This window comes from Pristiophorus japonicus, chromosome 1 (assembly GCF_044704955.1).
Source record: "Pristiophorus japonicus isolate sPriJap1 chromosome 1, sPriJap1.hap1, whole genome shotgun sequence".
NCBI classification, from domain to species: Eukaryota; Metazoa; Chordata; class Chondrichthyes; family Pristiophoridae; genus Pristiophorus; species Pristiophorus japonicus.
The window spans coordinates 541257919-541282342 of NC_091977.1; the positions used below are offsets into that span (position 1 = coordinate 541257919).

The 24424-nt window shown below is 48.3% G+C and overlaps 1 protein-coding gene across 1 annotated transcript in view; it reads right to left on the reverse strand.

Annotated features, from left to right (window-relative positions):
* The window catches only part of lama3 (laminin, alpha 3), a 511887-nt gene that overhangs the window by 343015 nt on the left and 144448 nt on the right, over positions 1 to 24424 (reverse strand). The window contains exons 4-6 of the mRNA XM_070889172.1: positions 17337 to 17455; positions 16593 to 16763; positions 14413 to 14510 (exon numbers count right to left, since the gene is read on the reverse strand). Of these exons, the coding sequence (XP_070745273.1) occupies positions 14413 to 14510; positions 16593 to 16763; positions 17337 to 17455 (388 nt within the window). The remainder of the gene's footprint in view (positions 1 to 14412; positions 14511 to 16592; positions 16764 to 17336; positions 17456 to 24424) is intronic.

The following is a 24424-nucleotide window of genomic DNA, read 5'->3' on the forward strand; positions in this document are numbered from 1 at the left end:
TAAATCACCTGCTGAAATCAGTGAGTTCAGCTTTTCACTGCTAAACTTGCAGAACCGGTGCCTGCAAATTAAGGACTGTGTGTTTGGAGAAACAAGAGTGTGCCAATTCAACTTTGCAATGGATCAATGTCCACCAAGAACAAAGAATTTCTTGCATGAGGAAGTGGAGATATTAGTCAACGTAATTGAGCAGAGATGGCAGGAGCTAGATACCAGCAACAGAGGTCGCATAAAAGTGCCACCAAAAGAAAAGAAGAAACGCTGGAACCAAGTTGCAGAAGATTACTGCGCAGTGGTGCATACCAGGAGATCTGGAAGTCAGTGTGAAAAGAAATGGCACGACCTTGGTCAAGTAGTTAGTGTAAGTAATATTTCCCATTTTTAATTTAATCGTAATTGTAACCTGGCTATCTGTATGTCCCACCTTGCAGACTGACACACTCTGTAAAAAGTTATATTTTACTCTTTGCAGAAGAAATTGGCCCACAACAAAAGGGAGGCAACTCGGACAGGAGGAGGCGTGCCCAATCTGCATCCACTGACACCCTTGGAACAGAGGGTAGCTGCTATGATGAGTCGGACATGGAGAAAAGCAATCGGTACAGCACAAGCTGGGCCCGCACGCGAGGAAGAGGGTAAGTCCTGAAAATGCATCGTGGCCCTTTAAATCAACCTGCTGCCTGGCCTGCTATGTGTGAGAGTACTCATGCCACCCACCCGGCCTCCTCCCTTGCTGTTAAACATTTGACTGTTCTGATCTATTTTACACAACATGACGACGACGACGACGACGACGATGATGATGATGATGATGATGATGATGCTGCTGCTGCCAACCCTGAGGATCCTGAGGGTACAGAACAAGGACCAGTACAACCAGCTGCGGACGATCCAGACTGGATGATGGCAGCGATGACTGAAATGTCTGCAGGGGGGAGCTTCCAATTTAATGTTTATGAGCCCCCATCAAGGGGCATCAGAGTTTCAACCCCTAGCATAGGTCTTGGTTCCACCTTCCATGGTTTCGCTTCCGATGTTGCGGGTCCCAGTGGTGCTGCTGGTATAATGCAGCATTCTACAGTCAGTGCACTACCGTCCCAGCCTGCGCCTCCCTCTCGCATAGGTTCTGGCTCCACCTACTATGGTTTTGATTCCGACGCTTCGGGTCCCAGTGTTGCTGCTGATATCATGGAGCAGTTTACACCCATTCGTCCAACATCCCAGCCCACGGCTCGCACTCGAGTGCTGTCGTCTGGAACACCGAGCGTCCTACCGTTCCAGCCCGCACTCTCCCTCCAGTTCAGCCGTCTGGAACACCGAGCGTCCCACCATTCCAGCCCGCGCCTCTCCCTCTAGTTCTGCCGTCTGCAACACAGAGCGTCCCACCATTCCAGCCCGAGTCTCTCCCTCCAGTTCAGCCGTCTGGAACACAGGGCGTCCCACAGTCCCAGCCTGCGCCTTCCAGTGTAGTGGTGCCATGAGGCAGACCCAGGCAGAGGAGAAGGAGATTGGAGACACGCTCTCCTGAGATGCAGCGTGCAACAGATGTGGCTCAGGTTGTGGCATTGGGTATGGAGACCAATGAGCTTACCCGATCACTCATCGGTGGCGTCAGTGCAGTGGGTGAAGAGTTGACGGTCCTGACGGGAGAAATAGCAGTAATGACACGGGAACTTAGGGAGGGAATGTCCGAGGGAGTGCAATCGACGGCACAGGCCGTCAGGGAGGGCCTGGTTGAGGTAGCTGCTGCAATAAGGGCACGCAGCCCAGCCAATCAAATGGCACCCCATGAGGAAGTGAATATTCACTGAGATATGGATGAGAGATGGTTGCAGCCTTTCTTTGCTGCTTTTAGAGACATAGAAACATAGAAAATAGATGCAGGAGTAGGCCATTCGGCCCTTCTAGCCTGCACCGCCATTCAATGAGTTCATGGCTGAACATGCAACTTCAGTACCCCATTCCTGCTTTCTCACCATACCTCTTGATCCCCCGAGTAGTAAGGACTTCATCTAACTCCTTTTTGAATATATTTAGTGAATTGGCCTCAACAACTTTCTGTGGTAGAGAATTCCACAGGTTCACCACTCTCTGGGTGAAGAAATTCCTCCTCATCTTGGTCCTAAATGGCTTCCCCCTTATCCTTAGACTGTGTCCCCTGGTTCTGGACTTCCCCAACATTGGGAACATTCTTCCTGCATCTAACCTGTCTAACCCCGTCAGAATTTTAAACGTTTCTATGAGGTCCCCTCTCATTCTTCTGAACTCCAGTGAATACAAGCCCAGTTGATCCAGTCTTTCTTGATAGGTCAGTCCCGCCATCCCGGGAATCAGTCTGGTGAACCTTCGCTGCACTCCCTCAATAGCAAGAATGTCCTTCCTCAGGTTAGGAGACCAAAACTGTACACAATACTCCAGGTGTGGCCTCACCAAGGCCCTGTACAATTGTAGCAACACCTCCCTGCCCCTGTACTCAAATCCCCTCGCTATGAAGGCCAACATGCCATTTGCTTTCTTAACCGCCTGCTGTACCTGCATGCCAACCTTCAATGACTGATGTACCATGACACCCAGGTCTCGTTGCACCTCCCCTTTTCCTAATCTGTCACCATTCAGATAATAGTCTGTCTCTCTGTTTTTACCACCAAAGTGGATAACCTCACATTTATCCACATTATACTTCATCTGCCATGCATTTGCCCACTCACCTAACCTATCCAAGTCGCTCTGCAGCCTCATAGCATCCTCCTTGCAGCTCACACTGCCACCCAACTTAGTGTCATCTGCAAATTTGGAGATACTACATTTAATCCCCTCGTCTAAATCGTTAATGTACAGTGTAAACAGCTGGGGCCCCAGCACAGAACCTTGCGGTACCCCACTAGTCACTGCCTGCCATTCTGAAAAGTACCCATTTACTCCTACTCTTTGCTTCCTGTCTGCCAACCAGTTCTCAATCCATGTCAGCACACTACCCCCAATCCCATGTGCTTTAACTTTGCACATTAATCTTTTGTTCTTGTTCTTGATGTAGCTGTAGTAGCGTTTTTCAAATTGAAATTGTTTTGTAAGTTTTGTAACTTTACAACTTATAAGGGATCTTATGGTTTTTAAGTGATCTTATAGTGTAAATGCTCTCACATTTTTTTGTATCTTATTTAATTTTGCACATAAAAAGTGATCCTGAAATTTAAGTGTTCTTCAGAGTGTAAGATTTTTCACAATGAAACTATTTTGTAAGTTTTGTAACTTTACAATATATAAGTGATCTCAGGGTTTTCAAGTGATCTTATAGTGTAAATGCTCTCACATTCTGTAAGTTATTTAATTTTGCATCTAAAAAGTGATCTTGAAGTGTAAGTGAACTTAGAGTGTAAAATTTTTCACATAGAAAGTGTTTTGTAACTTTTGTAACTTTACAAGTTTATAAGTGATCTTAAAGTTTTTAAGTGATCTTCAAGAGTCATATTAAAAAGTATAGTTTGATACAACAAGTATTTTATTAGAGTGACGTTAACTTTTCAATAAAATATTTTTTCATTAAAACTGTTTGATGTTCCATTACACAACACAACGTAGGAACAACTGCAAAGAATAAACATGTCCATACGCAACAGTGGTCGCAGAGCCCTCAGGCATCAGTAGTTGAAGCGTTCACGGATGAGCTGCAAGTCTCGAGCAATCGTTAAAGGGGCACGATGGGCGGCCCTCCTCCGACCTCGTGCTCCGGCATCAGGCACTTGCATGCTTTCCTGATTGTCGTTATCATCCACATCCTGGTCTTCCGTAATACTATCATCATGCACTGGATCCTCACGTCGGTCTTCGGGTTCCACTACCAGCTCCTGCTGCCTCATGATGGCTAAGTTATGAAGCATGCGGCACACAACAGTGAAGTGACCCACAATCTGAGGAGAGTATTGCAACTGTCCTCCGGAATGGTCCAGGCATCGGAATCGCTGTTTCAATATGCCAATGGTCCTCTCAATGATGCTGCGCGTCGCAATGTGCGCCATGTTGTATTGACGGTCAGTTTCTGTCCGTGTCACGCGTAGGGGCGTCATGAGCCAGGTGGTCAGGCCGTACCCTTTGTCTCCCAGTAGCCAGCTCTGCCCTTCTGGCTGCTGCTCAAACATGTCAGATATAACGCTGTCGTGTAGGATGAACGCATCGTGGGTGCTGCCAGGGTATCTCGCATCGACTGACATGATGCGCTGCTTGTCGTCACACACGAGCTGCACATTGATAGAGTGGAAACCTTTCCTATTTCGGTACTGCTCAGATTCCTCCACGGGTGCTCGCAAGGCTCTGTGGGTACAATCAATGCAGCCCTGTACCTTTGGGAAGCCGGCAATCCTGAAGAAGCCCACAGCCCTCTCATGGATCGCTTGTGCGGTCATTGGGAAATTGATGAAGTCATTCCTTCGCGCATACAGTGCAGCCGTGACCTGGTAAACGCAGGCATGTATTGCACGTTGAGAGATGGCTCACACACCTCCAGTTGTAGTCTGAAACGATCCCGAGGCATAGAAAGAAAGTGCAGCTGTTACCTTCACTTCAACAGACAAGGCAGTTGTCCTTCTGCTTCTGGGCTGCAAATCTGCTCTCACCATATCACAGATCTCAGTGACAACTTCTCTGAGAAAACACAGCCTTTTCACACAATCAGCCTCGCTCATGTCCAGGTACGAGCACCTGGCTCGATATTGTCGACGTGGGTAAGGTCTTCTGCCCATCAACCTACGGGCTATGACGTTCCTGGTGCGGTGAGCTCTAATCAATTCTCTCCTATGCAGTGAATTGATGGCGAACCATTGCATAATCCATGGTGTTGACAATGCAGCACCCATTCTGCTAATTTAAATATAAAACTGTCGATGTGGCTGCCTCTCCCTGTCCGAATGGCCTCAGTCCCCCTCATAGCTCGAAGGCTGCTGCTGTATCTTTGGCTGCCGGCCAGCCACTGACGCCGCCCCTAAAGCGTGGCCGAATGGCCTCAAGAACCTTAATGAGCTGCATGTGTCAGGTGTTGATTCTTCGGCTGCCGGCCAGCCACTGACGCCGCTGCTATCTCATGGCCGAATGGCCTCACGTCGGTCCGCTGATTCTTCGGCTGCCGGCCAGCCACTGATATCTCATGGCCGAATGGCCTCGGGTCCGTCCGGTACTGCTTCTTCGCGGCCAGCCACGAAGAGAATGAAGGCCTGCCTCAAGCACCGCAGCTCAGCTGGAAGCTTGCTGCCTGTCCCTGCCGTCGAGACACTGACGCCACACCCGCTGCCTGAAAGGCCTGCCTTAAGCACTTTCACACAGGTAGGAACATGGTTTATTTAATCTTTTCTTTGCTTATAAATTTTTATTCAGGTTGGATTTATTTGTATAATATTTGTAGAAGTATAACTAAGGATTGATTGTAGAATTTAATGACTTCCCTTCCCCCCCCTCCCCACCCCACCCCCCCCTCGTTCCCTACGCCTAATTTGTAACCTGCGCCTGATTTTTTAAAGTGTAGACAAGGTTTTTTCAAGCGTACAAAAATCTTCACTTATTCCATTCTAAGTTAGTTTGGAGTAAGTTTTCACTGTCGAAACTTTCAAATCAGGTGTCAGTGGCCGGACACGCCCCCTTTTGAAAAAAAAATTCTGTTCCAAAGTGAAACTGTTCTACCTGACTAGAACTGCAGAAAACTAAATGTGGAGAATTCCGATTTCTAAGATACTCCGTTCTACACCAGTTGCTCCTAAAAATCAGGAGCAAATCATGTGGAAACTTGGGACCATAGACCGGTTAGCCTGATATCAGTAGTGGGAAAAATGCTGGAATCAATTATTAAAGATGTAATAGCAACGCATTTGGAAAGCAGTGACAGGTTCGATCCAAGTCAGCATGGACTTATGAAAGGGAAATCCTGCTTGACAAATCTTCTAGAATTTTTTGAGAATGTAACTAGTAGAGTGGACAAGGGATGGTGCATTTGGACTTTCAAAAGGCTTTTGACAAGGTTCCACACAAGAGATTGGTGTGCAAAATCAAAGCACATGGTATTGGGGTAATATATTGACGTAGATAGAGAACTGGTTGGCAGACAGGAAGCAAAGAGTGGGAATAAATGGGTCCTTTCCAGAATGGCAGGCAGTGTCTAGTGGGGTGCCGCAGGGTTCAGTGCTGGGGCCCCAGCTATTTACAATATACATTAATGATTTAGCCGATGGAATTGAAGGTAATATCTCCAAGTTTGCAGATGACACTAAGCTGGGTGGCAGTGTGAGCTGTGAGAAGGATGCTAAGAGGCTGCAGGGTGACTTGGACAGGTTAGGTGAGTGGGCAAATGCATGGCAGATGCAGTATAATGTGGATAAATGTGAGGTTATCCACTTTGGTGGCAAAAACAGGAAGGCAGATTATTATCTAAATGGTGACAGATTAGTAAAAGGGGAGGTGCAATGAGACCTGGGTGTCATGGTACATCAGTCATTGAAAGTAGGCATGCAGGTACAGCAGGCATGCAGGTACAGCAGGCAGTAAAGAAAGCAAATGGCATGTTGGCCTTCATAGCAAGAGGATTTGCGTATAGGAGCAGGGAGGTCTTACTGCAGTTATACAGGGCCTTGGTGAGGCCACACCTTGAATATTGTGTGCAGTTTTGGTCTCCTAATCTGAGGAAGGACATTTTTGCTATTGAGGGAGTGCAACAAAGGTTCACCAGACTGATTCCCGGAATGGCAGGACTGACATATGAAGAAAGACTGGATCGACGAGACTTATATTCACTGGAATTTAGAAGAAAGAGAGGGGATCTCATAGATCCACTCTACTGGAAACATCCTCAAAAAATTCCAGAAGATTTGTCAAGCATGATTTCCCTTTCACAAATCCATGCTGACTTGGACCTATCATGTCACCTCTTTCCAAATGCGCTGCTATGACATCCTTAATAATTGATTCCATCATTTTACCCACTACTGAGGTCAGGCTGACCGGTCTATAATTCCCTGTTTTCTCTCTCCCTCCTTTTTTAAACTGCAGGGTGACTTGGACAGGTTAGGTGAGTGGGCAAATGCATGGCAGATGAAGTATAATGTGGATAAATGTGAGGTTATCCACTTTGGTGGTAAAAACAGAGAGACAGACTGTTATCTGAATGGTGACAGATTAGGAAAAGGGGAGATGCAACGAGACCTGGGTGTCATGGTACATCAGTCATTGAAGGTTGGCATGCAGGTACAGCAGGTGGTTAAGAAAGCAAATGGCATGTTGGCCTTCATAGCGAGGGGATTTGAGTACAGGGGCAGGGAGGTGTTACTACAGTTGTACAGGACCTTCGTGAGGCCACACCTGGAGTATTGTGTACAGTTTTGGTCTCCTAACTTGAGGAAGGACATTCTTGCTATTGAGGGAGTGCAGCGAAGGTTCACCAGACTGATTCCCGGGATGGCGGGACTGACCTATCAAGAAAGACTGGATCAACTGGGCTTGTATTCACTGGAGTTCAGAAGAATGAGAGGGGACCTCATAGAAACGTTTAAAATTCTGATTGGTTCAGACAGGTTAGATGCAGGAAGAATGTTCCCAATGTTGGGGAAGTCCAGAACCAGGGGACACAGTCTAAGGATAAGAGGTAAGCCATTTAGGACCGAGATGAGGAGAAACTTCTTCACCCAGAGAGTGGTGAACCTGTGGAATTCTCTACCACAGAAAGTTGTTGAGGCCAATTCACTAAATATATTCAAAAAGGAGTTGGATGAAGTCCTTACTACTAGGGGGATCAAGGGGTATGGCGAGAAAGCAGGAATGGGGTACTGAAGTTGCATGTTCAGCCATGAACTCATTGAATGGCGGTGCAGGCTAGAAGGGCCGAATGGCCTACTCCTGCACCTATTTTCTATGTTTCTATGTTTCTAGAAGCATATAAAATTCTGACGGGATTGGACAGGTTAGATGCAGGATGAATGTTCCCGATGGGGAAGTCAGAACCAGGGGTCGCAGTCTAAGGATAAGGGGTAAGCCAGCTAGGACCGAGATGAGGAGAAACTTTTTCACCCAAAGAATTGTGAACCTGTGGAATTCTCTACCACAGAAAGTTGTTGAGTCCAGTTTATTGGATATATTCAAGAGGGAGTTAGATGTGGCCCGTACATCTAAAGGGATCAGGGGGTATGGAGGGAAGGCAGGAATGGGAATTGAAGTTGCATGATCAGCCATGATCATATTGAATGGTGGTGCAGGCTCGAAGGGCCGAATGGCCTACTCCCGCACCTATTTTCTATGTTTCTATGTCTATATAGCGCCTTTTGCAACCACCGAACGTCTCAAATGTTTTACAGCCAATAAGAATGAGAGGTGATCTTATTGAAAATTATAAGATTATGAGGGGGCTTGACAAGATGGATGCAGAGAAGATGTTTCCACTGATGGGGGAGACTAGAATTAGGGAGCATAATCTTAGAATAAGGGGCCGCGCATTTAAAATTGAGATGAGGAGGAATTTCTTCTCTCAGAGGGTTGTGGAATTCGCTGCCTCAGAGAGCTGTGGAAGCTGGGACATTGAATATATTTAAGACAGAGATAGACAGTTTCTTAACCGATAAGGGATGAAGGGGTTATGGGGAGCGGGCAGGGAAGTCTATGATCGGATCAGCCATGATTGTATTAAATGGCGGAGCAGGCTCGAGGGGCCATATGGCCTACTCCTGCTCCTTCTTATGTTTTTATGTAAGTACTTTTGGAGCGTAGTCACTGTTGTAAGGTAGAAAACGGGGCAGCCAATTTGCATACAGTAAGCTCTCACAAACAGCAATGTGATAATAACAAGATAATCTGTTTTAGTGATGTTGATTGAGGGATAAAGATTGGCCAGGACACCGGGGATAAGTCCCCTGCTCTTCCTTGAAATAGTGCCGTGGGATCTTTTACGTCCACCTGAAAGAGCAGACGACCTAGGTTTAACATCTCATCCAAAAGACGGCACCTCCGACAGTGCAGCGCTCCCTCAGTACGGCCCCTCAGTACTGCCCCTCCGACACTGCGGCACTCCCTCAGTACTGTCCCTCTGACAGTGCGGCACTCCCTCAGTACTGCCCCTCCGACAATGCGGCGCTCCCTCAGTACTGCCCCTTCGACAGTGCGGCACTCCCTCAGTACTGTCCCTCCGACAATGCGGCGCTCCCTCAGTACTGCCCCTCCGACAGTGCGGCACTCCCTCAGTACTGTCCCTCCGACAGTGCGGTGCTCCCTCAGTACTGCCCCTCCGACAGTGCGGCACTCCCTCAGTACTGCCCCTCCGACAATGCGGCGCTCCCTCAGTACTGCCCCTCCGACAATGCGGCGCTCCCTCAGTACTGCCCCTCCGACAGTGCGGCACTCCCTCAGTACTATCCCTCCGACAGTGCGGTGCTCCCTCAGTACTGCCCCTCCGACAGTGCGGCACTCCCTCAGTACTGCCCCTCCGACAATGCGGCGCTCCCTCAGTACTGCCCCTCCGACAGTGCGGTGCTCCCTCAGTACTGCCCCTCCGACAGTGCAGCGCTCCCTCAGCACTGCACTGGGAGTGTCAGCCTCGATTTATGTGCTCAAGTCCCTGGAGTGGGACTTGAACCCACAACATTCTGGCTCAGAGGTGAGGGTGCTGCCCACTGAGCCAGGGCTGACACGTCAAGTATTTATCCAATTCCCTTAAAAGGAAATTAGATAAATACTTAAAAAGGAAAAAGATTTAGGGCTATGGGGAAAGTGAGGAGTGGGAATAATTGGATAGCTCTTTCGTCATGATATGTTTTTCACTGGTTGACTAGAGGAGATAAGCCACCTAACATGTTCCAGCTTTTCATAAGCCTATGACTGAGACAATGGGAAAACAAGAGAAGTTGCAAGTGCATCATGGGTCAGTTCTGGATTTCTGAAGAAACAGCCTGAGTGAGATTAACTTGAGTTAGTCTGCTCATGTGGGGATGAAAGCTATGGAGAGAACATAAGAAATAGGAGCAGGAGTAGGCCATACGGCCCCTTGAGCCTGCTCCGCCATTCAATAAAATCATGCTGATCTTCAATCTCAACTCCACTTTCCCACCCGATCCCCATATCCCTTGATTCCCCCTAGTGTTCAAAAATCTATCGATTGAATATACTCAATGATTCAGTATCCACAGCTCTCTGGGGTGGAGAATTCCAAAGACTCACAACCCTCTGAGTGAAGATATTCTTCCTCATCTCAGTCTTAAATGGCCCCTATCCTGAGACTGTGTCCCCTAGTTTTAGACTCTCCAGCCCGGGGGGAAACAACCTCTCAGTGTCTACCCTGTCAATCCCCCTCACAATCTTATATGTTTCAATGTGATCACCTCTCATTCTTCTAAAGTCCAGCGAGTAAAGGCCCAATTGGTCCAATCTTTCCTCACAGGACAACCCTCTCATTCCAGGAATCAATCTAGAGAGGGAAGAACTGGCTCAAGCAATCACCAAAAATGTCCAGGTATCACTGAACATTTGTCACTGGAAAAATCTAGACCTTGGAGGGCATGTCGTGGATGTTCAATTTGAAATATGTCTCTTTGACAGAATTGTAGAATTTGGCATCACTGCTATTATGGATTCTGCTTTCACCGCTGTTTCTTGTCGGACTTTCCATGTGTCCTGGGCCAATATTTATCCCTCACATCATCAGTAAAACAGATGATCTCATTGTTGTTTGTAGGACTTGCTCATGAAATGCTCCAACAATTCCCCATTGTACAGTAAGGTAAATCCGACTGGGCCTAATCTATGCCAGATGTTGGGTACACCCTCCTCCACACTCGATGGCCTGGCCTGCCCAGCTGAGTGAAGCCCGTGCTGTCAATGAGCAGTGCTATGCTACTCTCTGGATAATTTGCAAATTGTAGGGTTAGTTTTCATTCGGGCCCTTACAAGGTCAGATATTTGGCAAGTAGTACTTCCACCATCTTAGTGCCTTGCTTCCCTGGTATCCGTTTTCTCATCACCCACATTGGTTACTGGTCCGGCAAGACTTTAAATTCTCATCCTTGTGTTCAAATCCCTCCACGGCCTTGCTCGTTCCTATCTCTGTAACCTCCCCCTGCCCCACAACCCTCCAAGATTTCTGCGCTCCTCCAATTCTGGCCTCTTGCCCATGGCCGATTTTAGTCACTGCATCATTGGTGGCCGTACCTTCAGCTGCCTAGGCCCTAGGCCCTGGAACTCCCTCCCTAAATCTCTCCGCCTCCCTACCTCTCTCCTCCTTTAAGACCCTCCTTAAAACCTACCTCTTTGCTTGACCAAGCTTTTGGCCTCCTGTATCTCCTTATGTGGCTCGGTGTCAAATTTTGTCTGATAACACTCCTGTGAAATACCTTGGGACATTTTACTACGTTAAACGTGCTATATAAATGTAAGCGGCTGTTGTTGGCCAATTTTCTAGGCTCAGGGTAATTTGGATATGTTGGGTGGGCTCCTGGCATGATTCCGGCATATGTTGGGGAGACTACCTCAGGATAGGGAGGGAAATTACTACCATAAAAAGTGCCAAAAACCAAGCTTGCATTGTAAGAATCGGCGTAAACATCAACAGCATCGACTTCAACATTTTGGACTTTACGATTTGGACATTGCTTTTTCATATTTCAAAAGAGCTGACAGAATGTCTTGGGGCACGCCCCAACATGTTCCACAGGAATACACATCAGGTGGGCAGAGATAGTCTGGGATGGCTGAAGTGAGATGCAGGACCCTTTGTCATGTAATGGGAACCCGTCAGTGAGAGATCAGGTAAACTGGTCAGTGCTCAAGCCATCGAAATGACTGAGAGCCCCTGAGCACGAGAACCTCAGGACAAAGGAAGCTATTTGGCCACCCAGACTCATTGGAGCTTTTATCCCCAGGAACAGCCCAGTAACAAAAGCACAGGCCGAAGATGTGAGTCATTGTTCTTTAGTTTGACTGCCTCAGGCAAAGGACTGGTTTTTGGCGTGAAAATTCAGAAGCATTTTTCGGGTATAAGGGACGGCTGTTTGCAGCCATCTCTCTCTCTCTCTCCTCTTCTATGTTTGCTTGCTTCGTTCAACGCACTCAAGGCCGAGCACTCCATCTGGGACGGAGAGAAGAAACCACCATCTACAAGCAAAGAGAGCCTCGCTCATCGGGAAAAGCAGCGAGTAAGCCAGAGGGATAACTGGTGAGCATTATCCCAGCCCACGCATCCTTAAGACCACAGTGTGAAAGGGTGTCGTGTGTCCCAACCAAGCCTTAGGGGTTTAGTGGGGAGGTTTCTGTACGGATCATAGGCGTACGCACATTCTGTTGGACAGATTCGATGGTGCACTATTGAGCCAAGCAGGGGTGTTATAGTCGTGGGTACTTTGCGATAGGGGCCTGTTCAGACAGACCAGTGTTGTGTGTTGTACTGTGTTTGTTTGTTTTACACCACCAGGGTGTGTTTTACTGGGTGCAGGTGTGTGCTTTAACTTGAATAAAAGCATTGTGACGGTTGAGACTGAAAGATCTGCCTATAACGGAGTATTCTGTTCACTACTGTAATTCCCAGGTTCTAGAACTGTTGTAAGGGGGAGTGATTCGAAACCACCAAGGGCAAAACCACTGACAGCACGCAGGGCATGGAAGTTCCGCAGGATTTGAGCCCAGTTATCAGTGGAATCTGGGTGGAATTGAATGAAGTAGCGCTAAAGATCACGGAACTTTACACTGGTTCCAAAGTCCATTCACCCGAAGCAGTCCGCGCCCACAAAAGTGGCCATACCCCTCGGTCGGAATGTCGAGCTTCCGTCTGTTCAGGGATGTTTATCAAATTGCGCCCAGATTCACGGGAGCACAGGCACCCGTGGTCACCTGACTCCAGCGTTAATCACCGGTATGTGCAATGAACTGCAGTCAATTGAAGCTCCCGTTGCCACAATCACCTTCGATTCAGTTTAAGTTAGTCTAAATTCAGTCAAGTGAAATAGAGCAGGACACATCTCTGTGGCTTCAATTGCCCGCTGGTCACAGAGCTCGTGTACCAAGAGCACCTCAAAGCAGCCAATTGAAGTCAATTAAAACAACAACAACTTGTTTTTATATAGCGCCTTTAATATAGCGAAATATCACAAGGCGCTTCACAGAAGTATTATGCAAAAAAAAATTGATACCGAGCAGCATAAGTAGAAATTAGCGCAGGTGACCAAAAGCTTGGTCAAAGAGGTAGGTTTTAAGGAGTGTTTTGAAGGAGGAAAGAGGTAGAGAGGCGGAGAGGTTTAGGGAGGGAGTTCCAGAGCTTGGGGCCCAGGCAACAGAAGGCACAGCCACCAATGGTTGAGCGATTATAATCAGGGATGCTCAAGAGGACAGAATTAGAGGAGCGCAGACATCTCAGGGGGTTGTGGAGGGGATTACAGAGAAAGGGAGGGACGAGGCCATAGAGGGATTTGAAAATAAGGATCAGAATTTTGAAATCGAGGCGTTGCTTAACCGGAAGCCAATGTAGGTCAGCGAGCACAGGGGTGATGGGTGAGTGGGACGGTGCTAGTTAGGACACGGGCAGCCAAGTTTTGGATCACCTCTCGTTTACGTGGAGTAGAATGTGGGAGGCCAGCCAGGAGTGCGTTGGAGTAGTCAGGTCTAGAGGTAACAAAGGTCTGGATGAGGGTTTCAGTAGCGGATGGATGAAGCAGGGGCGGAGACGGGCGATGTTACGGAGGTGGAAATAGGCGGATATGTGTCTCATAGTCTCAGAATAAGGGGCCGTCCATTTAAAACTGAGAGGAGGAAAAATTTCTTCTCTCAGGGTTGTAAATCTGTGGAATTCTCTGCCCCAGAGAGCTGTGGAAGTTGAGTTACTGAATACATTTAAGGCAGAGATAGGCAGATTTTTGAGCGATAAGGGAATAAAGAGTTATGGGGTTATGGAGCTGAGTCCATGATCAGATCAGCCATGAACTTATTAAATTGCGGAGCAGACTCCAGGCCTTCTCCTGCTCCTATTTCTTATGTTCTTATGTGGTCGAAAGCTCATTTCAGGGTCAAATATGAAAGCAAGGTTGCGAACAGTCCAGTTCAAAAAGTAAGACCATGAGCATTACATCAGTCAGTGGAAGAATGGGCCATTTCGTGGCAATCGCACGGCTCTTTGCGATGTTGAAGGGCGTTCTGTCCCAGTCACCAATCGATTACGCTGTTGAATGGCGCTGTTTCGTGGGAGATTTTACATTGGGGCTTATGCTAATGAGTTTACTCGGCAAGTTGGGCACAACTTTAGCTCGGCAAAACCAGCACAGTGTCGGCCGTATTCTGGCCGCATTTGACCAATTGCACCCCTCGCAGAGACTCCTCGCCCAGATGTTTACTGCTTTTACACTTCCAACAGGGTTGAAAATGTTGAAAAAAACTCCCATTAACGTACAACTGATAAATTAAATGACTACTTACTGGAATTGGTTTTCTGGGTTCTTTGCGTTGCAAGTGTCTGCATGTCCATTGCAAACGCACCGACCTCCAACACTAATGTCCTTGATGCTGTAATAATACTGAGAGAACAGACACAATTAATGACTGGATATTACCTTCATTCTTTTTATTGTCAAAAACAGGATTAAATTGTTGACTCAGTACAATAAAAAGAGAGGAAATTACAATACGCTACTATTGTACAGTTCACCATAGAAAAAAAAATAAGGTAAATAACTTTACTTTTGAATCTAACCCAAATTGATGGGAGGAAGTCTCTCGCTGGTACAACAATAACTGTATATAGCGTGAGTTCGGGGCCCAGAAGAGGCGAGGGCCCAGGGGCAGCACGGGCCCAGCCCACACTGCGATATGTGAGCGCACTGGGTCCATGCAGCAGAGCTGGTCTCCAGTCGTCCTGGTTAACCCTTGCCACTGGACCAAGACCTCGCTCTGTCAAGCCCGTGTGGTGGCTGGTGTGCAACGGTCACCCCACGTTAAAAAAAGATTGCATTCTGCACATTTACTGAATGGATCTGGCACATTTAAACTACCAGTACTATTGTCCCTAAACAGTGTACATCTTAATGTTACCAAAGTTACATAGCTTTATTTTATTTACAGGAAAAACAATACAATAAACCACTGAAACATTTAGAACAAAACATCTTCCACCCTTCAACATGTAGTTCAGGATCTGGAATATCAGGTCCTTCATTCAATAGCCTATGAACTCATCCCTTTTTGGTGTGGAAGCAAGTCATCCTTGGTACTGCCCCTCCGACAGTGCTGCGCTCCCTCAGTACTGCCTCTCCGACAGTGCTGCGCTCCCTCAGTACTGCCCCTCTGACAGTGCTGTGCTCCCTCAGTACTGCCCCTCTGACAGTGCGGCGCTCCCTCAGTACCGTCCCTCCGACAGTGCTGCGCTCCCTCAGTACTGCCCCTCCGACAGTGCGGCAGTCCCTCAGTACTGCCCCTCCGACAGTGCGGCCCTCCCTCAGTACTGCCCCTCCGACAGTGCGGCACTCCCTCAGTACCGCCCCTCCGACACTCCCTCAGTACTGCCCCTCCGACAGTGCGGCACTCCCTCAGTACTGCCCCTCCGACAGTGCTGCGCTCCCTCAGTACTGCCCCTCCGACAGTGCGGCACTCCCTCAGTACTGCCCCTCCGACAGTGCTGCGCTCCCTCAGTACTGCCCCTCCGACAGTGCGGCACTCCCTCAGTACTGCCCCTCCAACAGTGCGGCGCTCCCTCAGTACTGGTCCTCCGACAGTGTGGCGCTCCCTCAGTACTGCCCCCTCCGACAGTGCGGCACTCCCTCAGTACTGCCCCTCCGACAGTGCGGCACTCCCTCAGTACTGCCCCTCCGACAGTGCGGCACTCGCTCAGTACTGCCCCTCCGACAGTGCGGCGCTCCCTCAGTACTGCCCCTCCGACAGTGCGGCACTCCCTCAGTACCGCCCCTCCGACAGTGCGGCACTCCCTCAGTACTGCCCCTCCGACAGTGCGGCACTCCCTCAGTACTGCCCCTCCGACAGTGCTGCGCTCCCTCAGTACTGCCCCTCCGACAGTGAGGCACTCCCTCAGTACTGCCCCTCCGACAGTGCGGCGCTCCCTCAGTACTGGTCCTCCGACAGTGTGGCGCTCCCTCAGTACTGCCCCCTCCGACAGTGCGGCACTCCCTCAGTACTGCCCCTCCGACAGTGCTGCGCTCCCTCAGTACTGCCCCTCCGACAGTGTGGCGCTCCCTCAGTACTGCCCCTCTGACAGTGCGGCATTCCCTCAGTACTGCCCCTCCGACAGTGCGGCACTCCCTCAGTACTGCCCCTCCGACAGTGCTGCGCTCCCTCAGTACTGCCCCTCCGACAGTGTGGCGCTCCCTCAGTACTGCACTGGGAGTGTTGACCTGGATTACATGCTCCAGTCTCTGGAATGGGGCTTGAACCCATGACCTTCTAACTCAGCGACAAGAGTACTATCCACTGAGCCTCGGCAGACATCTAATAGTTAATAAGTAAAACATAAAACAATGCCTTTTTTCACAATAAAAATATCCTTACTTTAGTTCGTCTGCATCAGATTACAAGCCAATATTTGCAGACCCATAACCTGAAATGAAAGCATTGCTTCCGTTTCTGTATCGAGTCAGCACTGCACCTACCCTTCGAGTGACGGTAGGGTCCTTTTGAGTCTTGGATATCAGATGACCCAGTAAGGTGTTGGTCCTGAGAAATCGAAGCCTGATATTTGTAGCCTTTGTGAATTCTCTTAACACAGGAGAATCATTGAAGTTTGTGGACCCTGGACGACCATTCACCAAAGATATAACAATCTGAGGAAAATGTTGTCATTAGAAGATGGCAGAAGTTTTCTGTGTGGAACTAATGGTAGATTAAGCAAAAGTCATTCTTAACTCAAAAAATACAACCATAGAATAATACAGCACGGACGGAGGCCATTCGGCCCATCGTGCCTGTGTCGGCTCTGTGAATGAGCGATCCCATTAGTCCCACTCCCCCTGCTCTTTCCCCACAGCCCTGCTAATCTTTCCTTTTCAAGCATTTATCCAATTCCCTTTTTAAAGTTATTATTGAATCTGCTTCACTGCCTTTTCTCCTTATTTACCCTAACAAAACCCTTCATAACTTTGAACACCTCTAGTAAATCTCCCCTTCTTTAAATAATGAATTGAAATATAGCGTTAATCAGCTTCTACACAATTTTACGAAGTATTACAGCTGCAGCATCAACAACAGATTCATTTTAGGTTTGTTCTTTACTTTAACTCTGACTGCACATGTCTAGTTTGCTTACTGGTGGTCTGTAAGAAGCAAGTTTCATTTTTAGCATACATCATTAAGCTCGTCCGATAATGGTGCTTCTTGATTCCAGTTCAGCCTCTTACCTCGCCATTCTCGAGGGGTAAAATCCGTGAATATTCTGTAGTGCAGATGACATCGTCATCTCTGGTAATCCGCCCACGGGCCCTTGTTCCAAAGAACTCTTCGCAATCGCGCTTGGAATCTGGAGCGTAAATTGAGCCAAGCAGCACCTTGTTAAAACTCTGGCGATTTGTTTGCAATGACTTGATGTCTAACGCGATGTGAGATCTGATCCCACAGCCGTTGAGCCTGACACTGAGCGGGATTGGCATGCTCTGCTCGTCAGATGCTAAAGCCGCGCGGTTCTGAGTTAATGGCAGAGTTTGTGCTGGGAATGTCAGTCTGACCATACATAGCTTGACCGAAACACACTGAGATCGCCATGGGCAAGGGATGAGTCACTTAATCAATTAGCATAAACTCCCAGTACAGCTTTGGCCTGGTGCCTTCAGCTCGTCAAATTAGGAGATGCAGAAAATTGGGATTGCAGTTCAAATTTAAAGGGATGCTCCTCCTTAAAGGCAAACTGATGCACATGGGGGCAAATATTGGTCTCTGTCTTTGTAAAGGTTTAAAATGGATTTTAAATGTTGTTCAGCTCCTGCTGCACCTATAGAAACATAGAAACATAGAAAATAGGTGCAGGAGCAGGCCATTCAGCCCTTCTAGCCTGCACCGCCATTCAATGAGTTCATGGCTGAACATGAAACTTCAGTACCCCCTTCCTGCTTTCTCGCCATAACCCTTGATCCCCCGAGTAGTAAGGACTTCATCTAACTCCCTTTTGAATATATTTAGTGAATTGGCCTCAACTACTTTCTGTGGTAGAGAATTCCACAGGTTCACCACTCTCTGGGTGAAGAAGTTTCTCCTCATCTCGGTCCTAAATGGCTTACCCCTTATCCTCAGACTGTGACCCCTGGTTCTGGACTTCCCCAACATTGGGAACATTCTTTCTGCATCTAACCTGTCTAAACCCGTCAGAATTTTAAACGTTTCTATGAGGTCCCCTCTCATTCTTCTGAACTCCAGTGAATACAAGCCCAATTGATCCAATCTTTCTTGATAGGTCAGTCCCGCCATCCCGGGAATCAGTCTGGTGAACCTTCGCTGCACTCCCTCAATAGCAAGAATGTCCTTCCTCAAGTTAGGAGACCAAAACTGTACACAATACTCCAGGTGTGGCCTCACCAAGGCCCTGTACAACTGTAGCAACACCTCCCTGCCCCTGTATTCAAATCCCCTCGCTATGAAGGCCAACATGCCATTTGCTTTCTTAACCGCCTGCTGTACCTGCATGCCAACCTTCAATGACTGATGTACCATGACACCCAGGTCTCGTTGCACCTTCCCTTTTCCTAATCTGTCACCATTCAGATAATAGTCTGTCTCTCTGTTTTTACCACCAAAGTGGATAACCTCACATTTATCCACATTATACTTCATCTGCCATGCATTTGCCCACTCACCTAACCTATCCAAGTCACTCTGCAGCCTAATAGCATCCTCCTCGCAGCTCACACTGCCACCCAACTTAGTATCATCCGCAAATTTGGAGATACTGCATTTAATCCCCTCGTCTAAATCATTAATGTACAATGTAAACAGCTGGGGCCCCAGCACAGAACCTTGCGGCACTCCACTAGTCACTGCCTGCCATTCTGAAAAGTACCCGTTTACTCCTACTCTTTGCTTCCTGTCTGACAACCAGTTCTCAATCCACGTCAGCACACTACCCCCAATCCCATGTGCTTTAACTTTGCACATTAATCTCTTGTGTGGGACCTTGTCGAAAGCCTTCTGAAAGTCCAAATATACCACATCAACTGGTTCTCCTTTGTCCACTTTACTGGAAACATCCTCAAAAAATTCCAGAAGATTTGTCAAGCATGATTTCCCTTTCACAAATCCATGCTGACTTGGACCTATCATGTCACCATTTTCCAGATGCACTGCTATGACATCCTTAATAATTGATTCCATCATTTTACCCACTACTGAGGTCAGGCTGACCGGTCTATAATTCCCTGTTTTCTCTCTCCCTCCTTTTTTAAAAAGTGGGGTTACATTGGCTACCCTCCACTCCATAGGAACTGATCCAGAGTCAATGGAATGTTGGAAAATGACTGTCAATGCATCCGCTATTTCCAAGGCCACCTCCTTAAGTACTCTAGGATGCAGGCCATCAGGCCCTGGGGATTTATCTGCCTTCAATCCCATCAATTTCCCCAACACAATTTCCCGACTAATAAAGATTTCCCTCAGTTCCTCTTCCTTACTAGACCCTCTGACCCCTTTTATATCCGGAAGGTTGTTTGTATCCTCCTTAGTGAATACCGAACCAAAGTACTTGTTCAATTGATCCGCCATTTCTTTGTTCCCTGTTATGACTTCCCCTGATTCTGACTGCAGGGGACCTACGTTTGTCTTCACCAACCTTTTTCTCTTTACATACCTATAGAAACTTTTGCAATCCGCCTTAATGTTCCCTGCAAGCTTCTTCTCGTACTCCATTTTCCCTGTCCTAATCAAACCCTTTGTCCTCCTCTGCTGAGTTCTAAATTTCTCCCAGTCCCCAGGTTCGCTGCTATTTCTGGCCAATTTGTATGCCACTTCCTTGGCTTTAATACTATCCCTGATTTCCCTAGATAGCCACGGTTGAGCCACCTTCCCCTTTTTATTTTTACGCCAGACAGGAATGTACAATTGTTGTACTTCATCCATGCGGTCTCTAAATGTCTGCCATTGCCCATCCACAGTCAACCCCCTAAGTATCATTCGCCAATCTATCCTAGCCAATTCTCGCCTCATACCTTCAAAGTTACCCTTCTTTAAGTTCTGGACCATGGTCTCTGAATTTACTGTTTCATTCTCCATCCTAATGCAGAATTCCACCATATTATGGTCACTCTTCCCCAAGGGGCCTCGCACAATGAGATTGCTAATTAATCCTCTCTCATTACACAACACCCAGTCCAAGATGGCCTCCCCCCTAGTTGGTTCCTCAACATATTGGTCTAGAAAACCATCCCTTATGCACTCCAGGAAATCCTCCTCCACCGTATTGCTTCCAGTTTGGCTAGCCCAATCTATGTGCATATTAAAGTCACCCATTATAACTGCTACACCTTTATTGCATGCACCCCTAATTTCCTGTTTGATGCCCTCCCCAACATCCCTATTACTGTTTGGAGGTCTGTACACAACTCCTACTAACGTTTTTTGCCCTTTGGTGTTCTGCAGCTCTACCCATATAGATTCCACATCATCCAAGCTAATGTCTTTCCTAACTATTGCATTAATCTCCTCTTTAACCAGCAATGCTACCCCACCTCCTTTTCCTTTTATTCTATCCTTCCTGAATGTTGAATACCCCTGAATGTTGAGTTCCCAGCCCTGATCATCCTGGAGCCACGTCTCCGTAATCCCAATCACATCATATTTGTTAACATCTATTTGCACAATTAATTCATCCACCTTATTGCGGATACTCCTTGCATTAAGACACAAAGCCTTCAGGCTTGTTTTATTAACACCCTTTGTCCTTTTAGAATTTTGCTGTACAGTGGCCCTTTTTGTTCTTTGCCTTGGGTTTCTCTGCCCTACACTTTTCCTCATCTCCTTTCTGTCTTTTGCTTTTGGCTCCTTTTTGTTTCCCTCTGTCTCCCTGCATTGGTTCCCATCCCCTGCCATATTAGTTTAAATCCTCCCCAACAGCACTAGCAAACACTCCCCCGAGGACATTGGTTCCAGTCCTGCCCAGGTGCAGACCGTCCGGTTTGTACTGGTCCCACCTCCCCCAGAACCGGTCCCAATGCCCCAGGAATTTGAATCCCTCCCTGCTGCACCACTGCTCAAGCCACGTATTCATCTGCGCTATCCTGCGATTCCTACTCTGACTATCACGTGGCACTGGTAGCAATCCCGAGATTACTACTTTTGAGGTCCTACTTTTTAATTTAGCTCCTAGCTCCTTAAATTCGTTTCGTAGGACCTCATCCCTTTTTTTGCCTATGTCGTTGGTACCAATGTGCACCACGACAACTGGCTGTTCTCCCTCCCATTTCAGAATGTCCTGCACCCGCTCCGAGACATCCTTGACCCTTGCACCAGGGAGGCAACATACCATCCTGGAGTCTCGGTTGCGGCCGCAGAAACGCCTATCTATTCCCCTCACAATTGAATCCCCTATCACTATCGCTCTCCCACTCTTTTTCTTGCCCTCCTGTGCAGCAGAGCCAGCCACGGTGCCATGAACTTGGCTGCTGCTGCCCTCCCCTGATGAGTCATTCCCCTCAACAGTACCCAAAGCGGTGTATCTGTTTTGCAGGGGGATGACCGCAGGGGACCCCTGCACTACCTTCCTTGCTCTACTCTTCCTGCTGGTCTTCCATTCCCTATCTGGCTGTGGACCCTTTCCCTGCGGTAAGACCAACTCACTACACGTGATACTCACGTCATTCTCAGCATCGTGGATGCTCCAGAGTGAATCCACCTTCAGCTCCAATTCCGTAACGCGGACCGTCAGGAGCTGGAGGCGGATACACTTCCCGCACACATAGTCGTCAGGGACACCGGAAGCGTCCCTGAGTTCCCACATGGTACAGGAGGAGCACAACACCCGACCGAGCTCTCCTGCCATGTCTTAACCCTTAGATACACTTAAACTGGTAATAACAATGTTAAAAGTTACTGACCAATATAAGAAGAAAAAGAAAAACTACTCACCAATCACCAGCCAATCACTTACCCCCTAGGCTGTGACGTCACCTTTGTTTTTTTGCCTTCTCCCTGTAGCTGCACCGGTACGCCTCTCGCCGACCCCGGACTCGCGCTGCTCCGAGCTCCCGCCTCCTCGACTGACTGCTCCGAGCTCCCGCTGGCCTTTATAGGCCTCTCGCTGACCCCGGACTCGCGCTGCTCCGAGCTCCCGCCTCCTCGACTGACTGCTCGACTCCCGCTGGCCTTTATAGGCCTCTCGCCGACCCCGGACTCGCGCTGCTCCGAGCTCCCGCCTCCTCGACTGACTGCTCGACTCCCGCTGGCCTTTATAGGCCTCTCGCCGACCCCGGACTCACGCTGCTCCGAGCTCCCGCCTCCTCGACTGACTGCTCGACTCCCGCTGGCCTTTATAGGCCTCTCGCCGACCCCGGACTCGCGCTGCTCCGAGCTCCCGCCTCCTCGACTGACTGCTCCGAGCTCCCGCTGGCCTTTATAGGCCTCTCGCCGACCCCGGACTCGCGCTGCTCCGAGCTCCCGCCTCCTCGACTGACTGCTCCGAGCTCCCGCTGGCCTTTATAGGCCTCTCGCCGACCCCGGACTCGGGAGGGAGGAGGCAAAGGGAGGGAAGATGTGCAGGGAACCTAACAAGGAGGCATCAAATGGAGTCTTGCTACATGTGAGGGAGGAGGGCAACACCTGACTCTCTGTTTCCTGGCTGACAAAGTAGGCATGTTGTAGGATGAGATGGGTGCAAATAGGGTTGCATTGTTTGGCAGTTCGGGACACTGTCTCCAGAGAACAGCGGTGGGCCTTGGCTGTCACGAGGTAATGGTCAATCTCAGTGCACAAAGGTTCTATCGACAATGCTCTGGACATAGAAACATAGAAATATAGAAAATAGGTGCAGGAGTAGGTCATTCGGCCCTTCGAGCCTGCACCACCTTTCAATAAGATCATGGCTGATCATTCACCTCAGTACCCCTTTCCTGCTTTCTCTCCATACCCCTTGATCCCCCTCGACGTAAGGGCCATATCTAACTCCCTCTTGAATATATCCAATGAATTGGCCTCAACAACTCTCTGCGGCAGGGAATTCCACAGGTTCACAACTCTCTGGGTGAAGAAGTTTCTCCTCATCTCAGTCCTAAATGGCCTACCCCTTATCCTTCGACTGTGTCCCCTGGTTCTGGACTTCACCCAACATCGGGAACATTCTTCCCGCATCTAACCTGTCCAATCCCGTCAGAATTTTATATGTTTCTATGAGATCCCCTTTCATCCTTCTAAACTCCAGTGAAAATAGACCCAGTCGATCCAATCTCTCCTCATATGTCAGTCCTGCCATCCCGGGAATCGGTCTGGTGAACAATCGAGTAAAGCTTCATGTGCCGGTCAAGCTGATGGCTCAGTGGGTAGCAGTCTCTCCTCCTCAGTCAGAAGGTCGTGGGTTCACATCCCACTCCAGAGACTTGAGCACAAAATCCAAGCTGACACTCCCGGTGCAGTACTGAGGGAGTGCTGCACTGTCGGAGGTGCCTTCTTTCAGATGAGGCATTAAACCGAGGCCCCATTTGCCCTCCCAGGAGGACGTAAAAGATCCCACGGCACTATTTCGATGAAGAGCAGGGGCGTTATCCCTGGTGTCCTGCCCAATATTTATCCCTCAACCAACATCACTAAAAAGAATAGATTATCTGGTCATTATTACAGTGCTGCTTGTGGGATCTGGCGGTGCACAAATTGGCTGCCATGTTTCCTACATTACAACAGTGACTTCACTTCAAAAGTACTTAATTGGCTGTAAAGCGCTTTGGGACATCCTAAGGTCGTGAAAGGCGCTATAGAAATGTAAGTCTTTCTTCTTATGATGATGACTCTTTCAAGCTAGGTGCCTAGCACTTGCCTGATGCATCTGTGGACAACCAATTTACTGATTGACCAAAGGTGACTCGGACGTATCCAGTGGCATAAAAGGTTAATGCAGTAATGGACTACATGTGCCAGAGAGGATTGGTTCATGTGGCACAAGTTTTCTGCACTCCGCCCTACAAGAAATCGTATAGCTATGGGGCAGCCTCCTTTGTGAAACCAAATCACCAAAGACAGGTGGGTGACTTGCCCGGGAAGGACCAGAAAAAGAACCTGTGGTAAGGACAGGTGCGCAGATAAGGTGTGAGATAGTCACACCTGTCTTTCTTGCCCATATTGTTCATGAATAACATGAAAATTAGGAATAACGTGAACAAAGGAATCTAGATACACTCCATTAGTCACTGCTTCCCAGTCAGAATCTTTTCAATTTATTACTGTATCATCTCCTTCTTTGTATTTCAAGCAAGTAAAAACATAGGACCAGCAGTTGGCCGTTCGGCCCCTCGAGCCTGTTCTG